At 36.9% G+C, this 16692-nt stretch overlaps 1 protein-coding gene across 1 annotated transcript in view; it reads right to left on the bottom strand.

Annotated features, from left to right (window-relative positions):
- The window catches only part of PIK3CB (phosphatidylinositol-4,5-bisphosphate 3-kinase catalytic subunit beta), a 100836-nt gene that overhangs the window by 69391 nt on the left and 14753 nt on the right, over positions 1 to 16692 (bottom strand). Inside the window, exons 4-6 of the mRNA XM_068969740.1 lie at positions 14598 to 14777; positions 12592 to 12762; positions 11589 to 11666 (exon numbers count right to left, since the gene is read on the bottom strand). Coding sequence (XP_068825841.1) covers positions 11589 to 11666; positions 12592 to 12762; positions 14598 to 14777 — 429 coding nt within the window. The remainder of the gene's footprint in view (positions 1 to 11588; positions 11667 to 12591; positions 12763 to 14597; positions 14778 to 16692) is intronic.

Here is a 16692-nt window from a genome sequence, read left to right as displayed (position 1 = left end):
ACTGTTAAACATCTCTCCATTAAAATAAAACGATGAACTACAACCACAAGACTAACAAGACTGTTTCTACCTTAAAGAGATTCTGGGCATTATAACTGAGCATGTTTGCCTTGCTTTGGATGCAGTCTATATTGCAGGCAGAGAGCAAATCCTGCAGTATACATCAAGTAGTTATATAGGATCTTACTATATAAATATCTACTACAAATCTTGCTCCTGGCTTTTTAAACTATTAAACATCTGAATTATTTTTTAAGAAGTCATATTTTATATATTCTTTGTTTATATATGAGACTGTGTATGAGTGCATGTGCATGTGTGGGGTGGGGGGAGGCGTGCTTACCTCAAACCATTTGTGAAATGAGATTAGGGAAATTATAAATAAAACAAAATGTAAATAAACCATATTTTGCATCTTTTGTATGACAGAATGGAAGATAGGAATTTCAGGAAAAAAATGATATTCAGTTCTTACTCTCAGTGACATTAAAGGCTTATGAACCTATCACCTTTTGTATACAGAATATATAGTTTATTCAGAAAAATCGCAAGTTTAAAAATAAATATTCTTCCATGTTTTTGTGATAAAGACAAGATACTAAAAATAAACTGCTAAGCTTAAAAACATTTGCATCTCTTAGTTTTTGACAATTTTTGAGAAATAAAAATAAATTAGCCCACTATATAAAAAGTACTCAATAAATGTTAATAATTTAAAAACAAAAACAAAAAAAATGTTGGTTATCATTGAATCAACCAATTATTAGCAAAATGCAGATATATGGAAAAAGTGAAAGTGTTAGTCTCTCAGTCGAGCCCAACTCTTTGCAACCCTGTGGACTGTAACTCCATGGGCACCTCTGTCCATGGAATTCAGAGAGAATACAGGATAGAATACTTGAGAGGAATGCCTGGGTCAGTTGAATATAAAACTCAAAAAAGAACTCAAGTAGAATGAACTAGAAAAGTTCACTCAGTTACACTAGCTGTAAACAGCAACAGCCAAGGCTGTTGTACGTAAAAGAATAACTATAAAGAATGACTCTAACTTGGGTGTGGTAACAATAAACAAAAAGAGACCCAGCACATTCTGAAGAAAACTGCTGAAATACCAATCATTATCTAACAGTCAAACTGTGATCATTTAAGACCAAGTCACTAGAACTAAGTCTGATTGAGAAATCTCCTCGTAATCCACTAATATAACTGAATTTCATACATGGTTAAAAATAAACAAGAGGAGAAAAACTTATCTACATTTAAAATGAAATGAAAAATTTGTGCTTTCTGAACTTAGAATCTCCTGTAGAAGACATTAACATGGTTTTTGTTTTCAAAAAAAGCAGTAAGAAAAATTATTCTCTACATTTACATCATGTGAAATTTTGTCAAAATCGCCATATTTCCTGATGCTTTGTCTGAATCACCATCAGGCTCTGAAAAGTTGAGAATTTTAAAACAGCATCTTGTTTAATTACAATCACACATTTTTTTGGCCAACTCAGTAAACTTCCAGACACATTTTCACAAATCCCAAATATCTGGAGATCAAGAGAAGGCAGGCTTTGTCATGGAAATGACTTTCCACTGTGCTACAGCTAGGATGTGTCAAGCCTACACATAGCCTACATTCCTGAACTCACAAATTAAGAATACTGTGCTGGGTAAGAAATGAAACTTTTTCCAAACATCAACACCTAACTTCGTTTTTGTTCCACTATATATTCCCTTTTAGACAACTCAATAACGATCAGTAGTCTGAACAGAGCCAAAGCCTTTGACGGTGTGGATTACAACAAACTGTGGACAATTCTGAGAGATGGGAATACCAGACCACCTGACCTGCCTCTTGAGAAACCTGTATGCAGGTCAGGAAGCAACAGTTCGAACTGGACATGGAACAACAGACTGGTTCCAAACAGGAAAAGGTGTATGTCAGAGCAGTATATTGTCACCCTGCTTATTTAATTTATATGCAGAGTACATCATGAGAAACACTGGGCTGGAGGAAGCACAAGCTAGAATCAAGACTGCCTGGAGAAATACCAATAACCTCAGATATGCAAATGACACCACCCTTATGGCAAAAAGTGAAGAAGAACTAAAGAGCCACTTGAAGAAAGTGAAAGAGGAGAGTAGAAAAAGTTGGCTTAATGCTCAACATTCAGAAAATGAAGATCATGGCATCTGGTCCCATCACTTCATGCAAATAGATGGGGAAACAGTGGAAACAGTGTCAGACTTTATTTTTCTGGGCTCCAAAATCACTGCAGATGGTGACTGCAGCCATGAAATTAAAAGACGCTTACTCCTTGGAAGGAAAGTTATGACCAACCTAGACAGCATATTCAAAAGCAGAGACATTACTTTGGCAACAATGGTCCATCTAGTCAAGGCTATGGTTTTTCCTGTGGTCATGTATGGATGTGAAAGTTGGACTATAAACAAAGCTGAGTGCCTAAGAATTGATGCTTTTGAACTGTGGTGTTGGAGAAGACTCTTGAGAGTCTCTTGGATTGCAAGGAGATCCAACCAGTCCATCCTAAAGGAGACCAGTCCTGGGTGTTCACTGGAAGGACTGATGTTGAAGGTGAAACTCCAAAACTTTGGCCACCTGATGTGAAGAGCTGAGTCATTTGAAAAGCCCCTAATGCTGGGAAAGACTGAGGGCAGGAGGAAAAGGGGACGATGGAGGATGAGTTTGTTTGATGGCATCACTGACTCGATGGACATGGGTTTGGGTGGACTCTGGGAGTTGGTGATGGACAAGGAGGCCTGGCGTTCTGCATGCGGTCCATGGGATCACAAAGAGTTGGACACGACTGAGCGACTGCAGTGAACTGAACGGAACTGAGTCCGAACAGGCTGAAATTCCCATGGTTTCATGAAATACGAGTGTACGTATGAATGCGCAGTTGGGTCTGACCCTTTGCAACCCCATGGACCGCACACAGCACGCCAGGCCTCCCTGTCCACCAGGTTCCTGTGTCCATGGAATTTTATAGGCAAGAATACTGGAATGGGTTGCCATCTTTCTGACCCAGGAATCGAACCCACGTCTCCTGTGTCTCTTGCATTGTCAGGTGGATTTTTTACCACTAAGGCAGCTGGGAAATCTTCAAGAAGTATGGGTGTGTGTTCAGTCACTTTAGTCGTGTCCAACTCTTTGTGACCCCATGGACTTGTAGCCTGCCAGGCTCCTCTGTCCATGGAATTTTCCAGGCAAGAATTCTGGAGTGGGTTGCCATTTCCTCCTCCAAGGGATCATCCCAACTCAAGGATCAAACCCTCATCTCTTACAATGCAGAGGATTCTTTACCACTTAGCCACTGGAGAACCACTTAATAAAAAGGCATGGTTGCTCTGACTTAGTGGGAGAAGGCCTGTCTTACATTTAATTAAGGATTTACAGATGTCAGAGGCAGCTACATTAAAATGTATTAATTCATTGCACAAATATTTATCTAGTGTTACAGGTACTGAAATAAGAAAATAAAAAAGATTAAGATAGTTTTTTCTTTCCTGAGGTAATATCTATTTTAACATGATAGGAATGCTGATAGCCACAAAATTAGGCTTATGAGGTGTTAAGATTTTTGACTAATAAGAATCAAATTATGATTTTGAAAGAGAAAGTATCTGGCCTTGGAACTGTCTGAGTTTACCATGTTTAGGGTTCACTGAGTTTCTTAAATGTTATATTTATGTCTTTTGCCAACTTTGGAAAGTTCCCAGTAATAATTACTTTAGTTTTTCTCAGCCACACTCTTTCTCTTTTCTTTCAGAGACTCAGATTAGACAAGTGTTAGACCTTCTGATATTGTTACTCAGGTATCTGAGGCTCTATAGAGTTTTTTCTCCTCCATTTTATTTCAAATTGTTGTTCAAAATGGAAAATTTTATTGATTACTCTTCAAGTTCACTCTTTCTTTTCACACTATTTCCATTATGGAGTCCATTCAGAGTTTTTTAATTCACTATTTGTTTTTCACTTAGTTCATCCTTTATTCTCCCTCCATATCCACAGGTACTACATCCTCAGACTAAACCAATCAAATATGAAAAGTATTTTGGAAAAAATTCCAAAAAGTTATAATAAGCACATTTGAATTTGCTGCGCTCCAGTAACAATTGATCTAGCATTTACATTTTATTAGTTATTTTAAGTAATTAAGACTTCCCTGGTGGCTCAGATGATAAAGCGTCTGGCTACAATGTGGAAGACCCAGGTTCAATCCCTGGGTTGGGAAGATCTCCTGGAGAAGGAAATGGCAACCCACTCCAGTATTCTTGCCTGGAAAATCCCATGGATGGAGGAGCCTATTAGGCTACAATCCATGGGGCTCCAACAAGTAATTAAAGGAGGATTTAAAGTATAGGTTATGCATAGGTTTTATCAAACTACCATGCCATTTTATATAGTAATTTGAACTTCCTCTGAGAATCCTGGAAGCAAACCCCTCCAGATACTGAAGTACAACTGTGTATTGTGGCTAAGACTTTCTCATTTTTTCCCATTATTTTCCATTGTGTTTGCTTTGCCCTTAGTTGCTGGAGCATTTTTATAACAATTTCTTTAACATGTTTGTGAAGACTTCCAACATTCATGTCATCTCAGCATTGCTGTCTGCTGATTCTCATAGTCCATAGGGCTTGAGATTTTCCTGGTTCTTTTTATGCCAATTAATTCTGAATAGTACCCTGCAAATTTTTTTAATTTATTTATTTTTGGCAGCACTGGGTCTTCGTTGCTGCTCAGGGACTTTTTCTAGTTGTGGCGCAGGAGCTTCTCATTATGGTGGCTTCTCTTGTTGTGGAGCACAGGCTATAGGGGGCTGGGCTCAGTAGTTGTGGTGTACCGGCTTAGCTGCCTGTGGAATTTTCCCAGACCAGGGACTGAACCCATATCCCTGCATTGGCAGGCAGATTCTTATCCACTGCACCACCTAGGAAGTCTACGATAGGACTTCCTATACATTTTGACTATTATAAGTCTCTGGGTTTTATTTTTATTCTATAGAGACTGCTGATGATTTGTTTTAGGAGATAATAGTTTCAAGCTGCAAGTTTCAACAAACCTTCTGTGAGCTGTGGTTCCAATACCAGTTCAGTTTTCAAATTCTTTGTAGGGCTATTTGGAACTATCCAGTATGTGCACCAAAATACAGTGACTAGTTTGAGATGCTGGTTATGGTTTATGCCACAATTCTCAAAGTATATAGGCAGTTGTGACTCTGATCCATATACGTACAGCTCAGGAATAAACCTAGAAGTTTTGTGAGCTCATCCCACTCTGAAATCATCCAAGTATATTTTGTGGCTGCCTAGGGCCCCCCTTTTATTGTCACCCAGCAAGAAAACTGAGGCTTCATTCACTCATATTTCCTACAACAATGTTGAACAGAGAAGGCAGGGGCAGGGGAAGTGGGCGAGTGGGTATCAGGATATTCACCATTTCCCTTAGGACGAACGACAACTCCTCTAATCAAACAGGGATGTTCAACTCTGCATTTTTAGCAACCACTGCTGTTCTGCTACCACTAGCGCTCTGCTACTGCTGCCTCAGGACTTCTAGGGAGACTGGGGCAAATGAAAATAGAAAACAAAGAAGAAAGGCCAAAAATGGGGAGATCCCTACTGTCTTTTCTGAGAGTCAGAAGAAACGATTTCAAACAGTGGTTTAACTACAGGGCAATCTGAGCTCTCTCTCTACACAAATACCATCTTCTAGATTTTGAGCAGCATTGACTTCAGGATTCTGCTGAATATCAAGCTGGACATATGAAACGGCAAATGCCACAAGGTAGGTAAAAGATCCACCAGAAAGCTCTATGCTACAATATTCTAAGCACTTTCACAGTGAAAGCCATTCAAGTGCCAACCAGGCAGAGTAATGAATCTTTATTGAACACCTAGGATTTCATTACAGACTCCATAGAATCATGTGATCTTACTCCAGTAAGATCTCTGGGACTGTGATTACAATGGATTTCACTCCCATGATTAGGTTTTACTATAAAACACAGGTGACTTTAAGAAAGGGAGGGACTTCTCTGGCAATCCTATGGTTAAAGCTCTATGCTTCCACTGCAGGGAGTGCAGATTCAATCCCTGGTTGGGGAACTAAGGCTGCACATGCCACATAGCATGCCCAAACAAAACAAAAAGGGAGGGAGATTATCCTTCATGGGCCTGACCTATTGATGAGCCCTTAAAGGGACCAGATTCTTCTGGCAGGAGATTCAAACCCAGAAAAAGATTTAATGCTTGAGAAATACTCTGTTTCAAGAATTGAAAATACAGCCAAGAACAAGAAACTAAAAGATTCTGAGGGCAATTCTCCGGCAAAAGCCATCATGGAAATAAGAACCTCAGTCCTATAACTGTAAGGAACTGAGTTTGGCCAATAATTTGAATCATCTTGGAAGCAGATTCTTCCCAAGAGCTTCAGTAAGTAATTTAGCCCAATTAACATCTGGATTTCAACCGTGTAAGATTATAAGCAGAAAACCCAGCCACACCATGCCTAGACTTCTGAACAACAGAAATATGAACTAACAAATATGTGTTGTTTTAAGCTGCTAGGTTTGTGTTAGTTTGTTATACAGCAAGAAAAAAACTAATTTAAGGGGCTGTAATGAACTTAATGCCAAAATTTAAATAAATTTTAAATTCTTCAAAAGACGAAAATAATCAGAGTTGACACAAAAGAAATAGAAATTATAACTGTCTATCTATCCAGTAAAGAAATTAAATTTCTAAATAAAAACATTCCCACTAAAAAAACCCTACATTCAGGTGCTTGGAGTAAATTCTACCAAATATTTACAGAAGAAACAATACCAATCCTACTTAAACTTATTCAGAAAACTGAGGAGGAAAAGGCTTCTTACCTCAATTTATAAGGTCAACATTATCCCAATTCTAAAATCAGAGAAAGATATTATAAGGAAAGTAAAGATGAAGATTCCCCATGAGCACAGACATAAAAATGCATACCAAAATATTAGTAAGTCAATATCAGCAATAGATAAAAAGGCTACTACATCTTCAACGTGTAGTACATAAAACTTTTGAAAATCAACCAAACTGGGGCTTCCCCGGTGGCTCAGTGGTAAAGAATCTGCTTGCCAATGCAGGAGACGCAGGTTTGCTCCATGATCTGAAAAGATCCCACTTGCCAGGGAGCAACAAAGCCCTTGTGCCACAACTATTCAGCCTGTACTCTAGAGCCGGAGAGCCACAGCTACTGAGTCCACAGGCTGCTGCTACAGAAGCCTGTGTGCCCTAGAGCCAGTGCTCTGTAACAAGGGAAGTCAAGGCAATGAGAAGCCAGCACACCGCAATTGGGAGCCCCCACTTACAATTAAAGAAAAGCCCATGCAGCAGGGAAGACTGCACACAGTCAAAAAAAAGTAATTACATTATAAAAATGAAAAGGAAATCCAATTAACAGACTAAAATATAAAAGCTACAAAATCATCTCAATAAATACAGAAACCTATATGCAGGTCAGGAAGCAACAGTTAGAACTGGACATGGAACAACAGACTGGTTCCAAATGGGAAAAGGAGTACATCAAGGCTGTATACTGTCACCCTTCTTATTTAACTTCTATGCAGAGTACATCATGAGAAACTCTGGACTGGAAGAAACACAAGCTGGAATAAAGATTGCCAGGTGAAATATCAATAACCTCAGATATGCAGATGACACCACCCTTATGGCAGAAAGTGAAGAGGAGCTAAAAAGCCTGTTGATGAAAGTGAAAGAGGAGAGTAGAAAAAGTTGGCTTAAAGCTCAACATTCAAAAAACAAAGATCATGGCATCTGGTCCCATCACTTCATGCAAATAGATGGGGAAACACTGGAAACAGTGTCAGACTTTATTTTTCTGGGCTCCAAAATCACTGCAGATGGTGACTGCAGCCATGAAATTGAAAGACGCTTGGAAGAAAAGTTGTGACCAACCTAGACAGCATATTCAAAAGCAGAGACATTACTTTGCCGACTAAGGTCCGTCTAGTCAAGGCTATGGTTTTTCCTGTGGTCATGTATGGATGTGAGAGTTGGACTGTGAAGAAGGCTGAGCGCCAAAGAATTGATGCTTTTGAACTGTGGTGTTGGAGAAGACTCTTAAGAGTCCCTCGGACTGCAAGGAGATCCAACCAGTCCATTCTGAAGGAGATCAACCCTGGGATTTCTTTGGAAGGAATGATGCTAAAGCTGAAACTCCAGTACTTTGGTCACCTCATGCGAAGAGTTGACTCATTGGAAAAGAGTCTGATGCTGGGAGGGATTGGGGGCAGGAGGAGTAGGGGACGACAAAGGATGAGATAGATGGCTGGATAGCATCACTGACTCAATGGACGTGAGTCTGAGTGAACTCCGGGAGTTGGTGATGGACAGGGAGGCCTGGCGTGCTGTGATTCATGGGGTCGCAAAGAGTGGGACACGACTGCGCGACTGAACTGAACTGAACTGAAATACAGAAAAAGCACTGGACAAAGTGAAACTGTTTCTATCCCTTTTAGTATAAAAACTCTCAGCTAAGTAAAAAAAGAAGAAAAATTCTTGAATAAAGGGCATGTGTGAAAAACCTACAGGTAATATTGTACTTAAAGCTAAAAGACTAAATGCTTTTCTTTACAATAAAGAACAAAACAGAAACATCTACTGTGATGGTTAATTTCATTTATCCATTGACTGGATCTTGTGGTGTCCAGATATTCTGGTTATTTCTGTGACAGTGTTTTCTTTTTGATAAGATTAACATTTAAATGGTAGGCTGATTAAAGCAGATTACCTTCCTTTGAGTAGGTGGCTCTAATCCACTCAGTGGAAGAAATGAACAGAACAAAAATATTGGCCCTCCTGAGTGTAAGACAGAATTCTTGCCTGACTAACCTAAGCTCTTCTTGGGCCTTGAGCATACAGAACTTCCAGAGGAACTAGACCATAGGTGCCTCCTGTTTCTCAGGCATTCCAGGTGGCACTAGTGGTAAAGAACCAACCTGCCAATGGGGGGAGGCAAGATATGCCAGTTCAATGCCTTGGCCTGGAAGATCCACTAGAGTCGGAAACGGCAACGTGCTCCAGTACTGTGGCTTGGGAAATCCCATTGACAGAAGAGCCTGGCGGGCTATAGAGTCAGACACGACTGAGCGACTAAATACAAACAGACTCAGAGTGGAACAAATCATCAGGTCTTCTGGTTTTCCAGCTTGCAAACAAACTTCACAGACTGTGGAACTTAAACACCTCCATAATTATATGAGCTGACTCCTTAATAAATCTATGTGTGGTGGACTTTCTTGGTGGTTCAGTGGTTAAGAATCTGCCTGCAAATTCAGGGCACATGGGTTCTATCCCTGGCCCAGGAAGATTCCACGTGTGCCACTATTACAGAAGCCCGCAGGCCCTACAATCTGTGCACTGCAACAGAAGAAGCCTGCAAAGCATAACTAGAGAACAGCCCCTAATTGAAGCAACTAGAGAAAGCCCATGCAGCAACAAAGACCAAGCACAGACAAAAATTAAAAATCAATAAATCTCTGTGTGTATGCATATATATATACACACACATACACATACACAAACACCCTATTATTATTTTTCTTGGGAGAAACCTGACTGATATGTTTGCTCTCATCATTTTTATTCAGTATCACACCAAGGTCCTAGTCAGTACATCAAGAAAAGAAAAGTTTGGAAAGAAAGAAGTAAAGTTCCCTGCTCCTCATCTACCCCTAATCTTTTTTTTCCCCTCCAGATTTCTCTTCAACATTATACTGGAACTCCTAATCTGAACAGCAATTAAAAAAAAGAAAGAGGGATGTACGTACAAGAAAGTGATGTCATAATTGCATTAACTTACTTCAATTCATCTATGTAACCTCTCTGAAAAGAGAAAAAGGGTAAAGGAGGGAGAACCAGAGAAGCAGATGGAGTGGGGAGGGAGAGGGTACTTTAAATACTATATTAAGCCCACTAGTCCTAAAAATATACGACCACAAACAATAAAATCAATCCATCTTAGAATAGCTGATGGAAGTTGGTAAAACCTATCGAAATAAAATGTTACTCATAAGTAATCTGTCAAAGACAAAAATAAAGCATAATGCTCAAGAAAAATAAAGGCATATAGTAAATGCTTCTTTGGTCTTCTTTAGGAATAAACTGAGTAAGGATGAAAGGCTTCAGAGAAACAATAGCTAGAAAAGAATTAAATAGCTAATAAATAACAATAACCTAACAAATGGGAAGAATAAGTAGTAATTCCCATTTTTAGAATGCAAATTACACATGGATTCATACAAACCACTAAGCAAAATGATACATATATGTTTTAAAAAAAACACCCCATATGTAAAGGTAGGTATATTGAGGGCATATTTGCCAATATATGACTTCTGCCCTTAGAAAAGTAATATCCAAGGAACTCTACTGAATATTTAATAATCCAGAGAATCATCTAAGATATAAAATCAACAAATCAAATTATAGATTAATATATATATAACATCATCCCTTTTCTTTAACAAACCAACCAATCAATAAAATAAACACGACCATAAGTTTATATATATTTGTATAAACATGGAGGTCACTCAAGGCTTATTGACCTTTAATCCCATGTGATGGTAAAGAGATGAGGAGAGATCGACAACTTCTTTCTTAAATCATATTTGGACTTTTTTTAACTGCTGCAACAATCATGTTATACTTTTACAACTGGAAAAGATTAAGAAAGAAAATTTAAATTCAAGGGAAAAATTAAATTACCATTAAAATAGAAAAGAAGGCTAGTTGGTATTAAAAATTAAAATCTAGCTAAGAATATAAGAGAGAACACCCTTATTTTAATGACAGCTACCCAAAGAATCTTTAATGTCCACTTAGAAAAACAAGGCATTGGTAATCTTTGGCAAGGTACTCCTGAATATATCCTCATGCCAGCAAACATCTCAAACTAACTGAATCTCTTTCTTGGATCACAAAACTATTCACTTCATTTCCTGCCAAGCAAAATAGAGGAAAATGCATGCTTTACACTTTGAAGCAAAATGCCTTGTTAAGTCTTTACTTAATTGTAGGGGTGGTGCAATAAATCCCCATGTGTTAACAAGTTGTGGTCTACAATGTAGTCATCTATTTTATTTCAGGAATGGTATTACATTTTCTGTCTGTTCAGCAAGTTTAAAAGGAAAAGAAAAAGGCAGGGGGGGTGGCACCTAAAAGAGGCTGAGGGAAGCTCTGACCAAAACTGAAAAAGAAGAATAAGCCCGCACAGAAACATGTGACCTACAGTTTTGGCTTAAATTTCACTTGCTGAATTCTTGATCTAAACCAATTTCTTTTCCATAACATACACTGGGGAAATGTCAATCTATCCAGTACATCTCCAACTATGCAAAGAATATTTTAAAACAAAGATTTATAATTTTTCTATAATAAGCTGCCATATTCTATATCCTGTAACTGACCAAAATGGATAACATGTAGTCTCCCATCTGTCCTTAACTGAGCATATTAGTGAATTCAAATAACAGAGCAGAAGACAAATTCAAATCTAAACAAGTACTCACTTTTACAGTTTCCTCTGTGTTAAGTTTATTTCCTTTAACCAAGACAATTTGGAAAGGATTGTTATTTTCCCAAACATGCTGGTAAAAAATGAAAAAATACAGGGTATTAATGTTTAATTTTAATTAAGAATTCATTTAATTACTCATTTCTCAATACTTAATTAAGAAATGGATATTTGAGGCCAACAATGAAACTGCCTTGTCAGTTCGCATGTGCACCGGTAAAATAATGAAAATACAACTCTGAACTAACAACTGAAAACCACATATATTAACTTAAGCATCACAACCACTAGCCCTTAGTTCTCAAGGTAAAACAATACTGCTACAAAATTCACTAGACACGATAAACAAATGGTATTAAAAGCTTTGGATAAATAAAGAATTGACAATATAAATTAATATACAGGTAATATATTAATTATCAAGGAATGGTTTTTCTTAAGACGGAAGAACTATTTAAAAACTGTTAAGTACTCCAATGAACACAAATTTAAAGGTCTGCTTTATAAAAATATTATATGCTAGAAGAAATGTCTTTGTTACATTTAAAGTCTAAAAGTTCAATAAGAAGAAAACAGACAAATTACACCAAAACACTATTATAAGCTAACACAAATGAGATATACCAGAAAATCAACTATCTCAGCACACCTAACTTTTCTACTGGAATGCCTCAACTTGCTCTCTGAAGTCTCACATTTAGCTCTAATCTCAAAATATACTCAATTTGAGGGCATTTTTATTTAGCACCTAAAGATAATCAAAAAAATAAATGACCTATTTAGAATCATATGTAGCTTGGGTATGGAAAAATAATAGTAGCTTTAAAAATTACTATTAATAAATGGTGATGGATCTTTAGCAAAACATGAATTAGTTTCCATAGGAGAACTGAGCAAAGAATATGTGTGGGAGGATTAAGCATACAAGCTAACAACAGCAACAATAAAAAAAATCACATGGCTTTTAAGGTCACCAAAAGTTCACATGTGAAACTTACAGAAATAATTCGAGTTTTCTTTGGTGGTAAAGGAAGAGGAAGGTTAGATGAATTTCGATTTATGGCAGCCTCTATGGCAACCATTTCCTGTTCATACAGCTTCTTGATCTTGCAACATTCCACAAGTATAAAATGGGGCAATGTTCTGTTCATCACACAGTTCCGGATATACTACAGTGCCAAGGGAGAGTAAGGCAAGGATTTTTAAACAAAACTTAAATCAAGAGAAAAATAAAATTAAGCTGAACAACATTAGAACAATGTTGAAAGTCTATATTAACAATTCAATGTAAAAGATATGAGAAATTAAAATCAAAACATAAAATAGCTATCATTAAGTGAACACCTAAGTATCTAAGAACTAGATACTTCTATGTCAGAGCTAATCTTCTTAACTCTGGAAGACAGATTTTCCCCCTTTAATAGATTATAGAACTAAAAACCCAAAGGCTAAGTTACACATCTAGTATCTCTAAGACCTGGATTTAAATCCACCTGATTGAATTTTTTTGGTTGCTAAACCTTACAGAAATATGTGTCACAGTATATATGTTGTTTTGGTTTTTTTCCTCTTTTCTGCACTCCATACTTGACAGGATGACCAACTGGCATACTTTTCCAGGGGCAGAACTTGATCATAGATTGTGATGCTACAGTGCAAGCTCTGGCCAGTAAGTGAAAAAAGGTGAATATGCAGTACATGAGTAGCCATTTTTTAAAAGTCCTGAGGTGGCCAGCTTTCCATGGATCCCTGAGGTAGACATGGTACCTTATTAGCACAGACCTCAAGGCAACCATTAGTGTCTTTACATCAAAAACCTACTGGCTATCCAAGTGTGATGCTCCGTTTCATTTCCATGAAACCAAAATAACTCTCCAGAGGCATATAAAGAAAAGGGTGATTGTTTACGATACCAATGATTCTAACAAAATGAATAAAAAGACAATGTATTCCTCACCAGAATAAATTTCCTATACAGATATAAAGTGTGATTCACTTTAGATAGTATAAAGTGTACAGTATACTGCATTCAATTTAGAACCTCTGAAAATACATTTCTGATATTAAAAAAAAAAATTTCAAGAATGGCCTATATGTGGGAGTTAACATGATACTATGATAAATATATTCATGCAAAAACTTTTCACTATGAAAGATGCATCATTCCATTTCTTTCAAAGTCCTTCGCCTACATTCTACACTTTCTTTCTCACACAACCTTGCACACAAAAAAAAACATAACAAAATGCACACATGCTTTTAGTTTTCTTTGTAATAACAAATTCCAGTTTGGGCAAAACAATATACTTTCCCCGTGCTAAGGTTTTTTTAAAAAAGTATTAAAGAAGCAGAAGGCTACTTAAAAGATGGCAGAACATGAATGGAAGAAGTCAATACTTTTATGTTACCACCAAGCACTTTTCATCTTCTTCCTCTCAGGGTTAGAGTTCAAACTGTCAGAATGCCACAGATCCCAAAGCTCTGCATGAAGGTTATAACTGCCAGAAGATTTTCTACCTACTAAACCAAGAACTAAAGGCTACACTAAATACCTGAAAAAAAGAGAAGGGAGATATAAAATCCCCTGTTACCTGGCTAATGAAGCAGAGCTCCTTGTCAAAAGAGACATCACTTCATAATTGGCAGGTCATTATCCCTCTTACTTCATACAAACACCAAAAATCACAAATAAAAGTAATCAAATACTTTTCTAAAATTCAGTTACTATTTACCTCTAACGTGTCACTTAGTCTATTATTTTTTATGCAACAACTATTTTCAGCCTCCAAATGTAATTTCAACAAAAATATCTTCAAGTTCCTTGAAGGCAAAATCAGGATTCTCCTCTTTAAATAGCGTACCTTATGGCTGGGGAAGGCATCTCTCACTACATGTATCTTAAACTCCACTATACTCCAAAAATAATCTGAGGCACTTGAATGCTCTGCATAAGACATCTACTCAAAGAATTCATAAATGGTAAATTGACAGTTAAAACACATACCTGGAACTGAATTAGTGAGTGATCACCAAACACATATTCTACTCTCCCACTGACTTGCAACACATAGTCATAAGGGCTAACTTCATCTTCTTTCCCATGAATAGTTAGACGTTTTTGGATTGCCAATTCATTTATTTTGATAGGATTCATATTAGGAGATACCTGAAAACTAAACACATCCTAAAAAGGAGGGTAGAAAAAAGAAAGCAATTTTATATTTACAGTGAAAATATCACTCTTTACATTTGTACTTATTAGTAGTATTATTTATACCACATTGTATCCAACGAGACACAATGCTTACACATATACACCCTTTACATTTAATGTTTCAGTACATTTTCTTCACTCCTACCAATCTTGGAAAATCATTTTTTAACCTAAATGAATACTTTGTTACAATTCATCTCATGTTTACTATAGTGTCCCCACATGCTGGTTCCCAATGCTGGTCATCAGCAGTGATGCTGAAATGGCCAAATAAGGATTCTACAGAACCGGGCAGGGAGGGAATACATGCGTGATGGTTACCAAACGTACTTTACTCTGAAATTTTGCCATTCCTAACATGAATGTTTATTCAATTACAAAATAGTGTTGGTAATGAATCACGGTATAGGGTATTTTTAAAGGATTAACAGCCTTAAAAAAAGCTATAAACTCTATGTGACCTGCCAAATTGATTTAATAACTTAAAATTTTACTATTCTACATGATCCAAAACTCTTTTGGTTTAGCCTCTGGGAAATAGGTAGCCAGAAGAAAAGGAGACTAAGGAGAGATATAGATATATTTCAATTAGCTGAATACATGGCATGTACAATAAAGGGAGACTGAACGGATACTTATTCAAATAAGAAAGTATAACCAGAATACCAGAAATCACAGAAAGCCACTATGAATTTCTTTTAATTTTTTAAATATAATATTTAAATGTGTTCTTGCTCCCAATGAAAATATGCTATCAATATTTTATAAGCAGAACACTCCCCATAGCTAATGGATATATCAGGTTAGGGACACAGGCTATAAAGAATGGTGAAAGAATTATTATATAAAGAGCCTGCCAAGATGATCTCTAAACTCCTTTTACTGTTAAGTTCTATGACTGCTTGGAATCCAGTAAGATTTCACAATGAAATCTTTTTTTTCATTTTTTCTGACTTTAGAACACTTCTTTTCACATATAATCAATCTGTTACAATGATGATCACGGGGCTTCCCTGGTACCTCAGACAGTAAAGAATCTGCCTGCAATGTAGGAGATTCGATCCCTGGGTTGGGAAGATCCCCTGGAGAATGCAATGGCTACCCACTCCAGTAATCTTGCCTGGAGAATTCCACAGACAGACAGAGGAGCCTGGAAGGCTACAGTTAGTTCACAGCCTTGCAGTCAGACACCACTGAGTGACTAACACATGTACACATAATAACGATCATATTAAAATTTATATATCTAGTAGAGATTTGACCCATATGTGATGAAATTCAGACTGACCTAGATTTCACAAATAGCCCACAGTCAGTATTTTCAAGCTAGATTCTAATTACCTTCTAACAGTGAAATTCCTATTTCAGCTCTTTCAACAATGCACGATTCTTTACCACTGAGTCACCTGGAAAGCCCTCAATATAGAACAGTTACTGATAAAGGTTTTGTCATTTTTATCATAGTAACTGAAGGACAAAACAAAATATCCCTGCTCTCATACCCTAATTCTAAGGCCAGAGCCTAAATGATAAAATAAGTATACTTGAAACAAAAGGAGAAACAGAATTTAGCTTGTGAAATTCTATGAACATTCAGATACAGATTAACTGTATATATTCTCTATTATAATGCCCAATTCCATATCAGCACTTAGATCACATATTCATAGAATGCAAAATTAAGAAAATAGAAAAAAGCGCTCTTTTGATCAAATCTTTCATTTTATAAACAAGAGAAAAACAACATGAGAAAATAAATTATATCTACATTAAATTATATCTACATTATTTACAACCAGGATTGGCAAACTTTTTCTCTAAAGAACTAGACTTTACTGACAAAAAATGAGTCTCTATTGCATATTCTTCCTTTTCTTTCTTTTTA

This window comes from Capricornis sumatraensis, chromosome 1 (genome assembly GCF_032405125.1).
Source record: "Capricornis sumatraensis isolate serow.1 chromosome 1, serow.2, whole genome shotgun sequence".
Taxonomy (NCBI): domain Eukaryota; kingdom Metazoa; phylum Chordata; class Mammalia; order Artiodactyla; family Bovidae; genus Capricornis; species Capricornis sumatraensis.
This window is presented reverse-complemented; position numbering and strand designations above follow the sequence as displayed.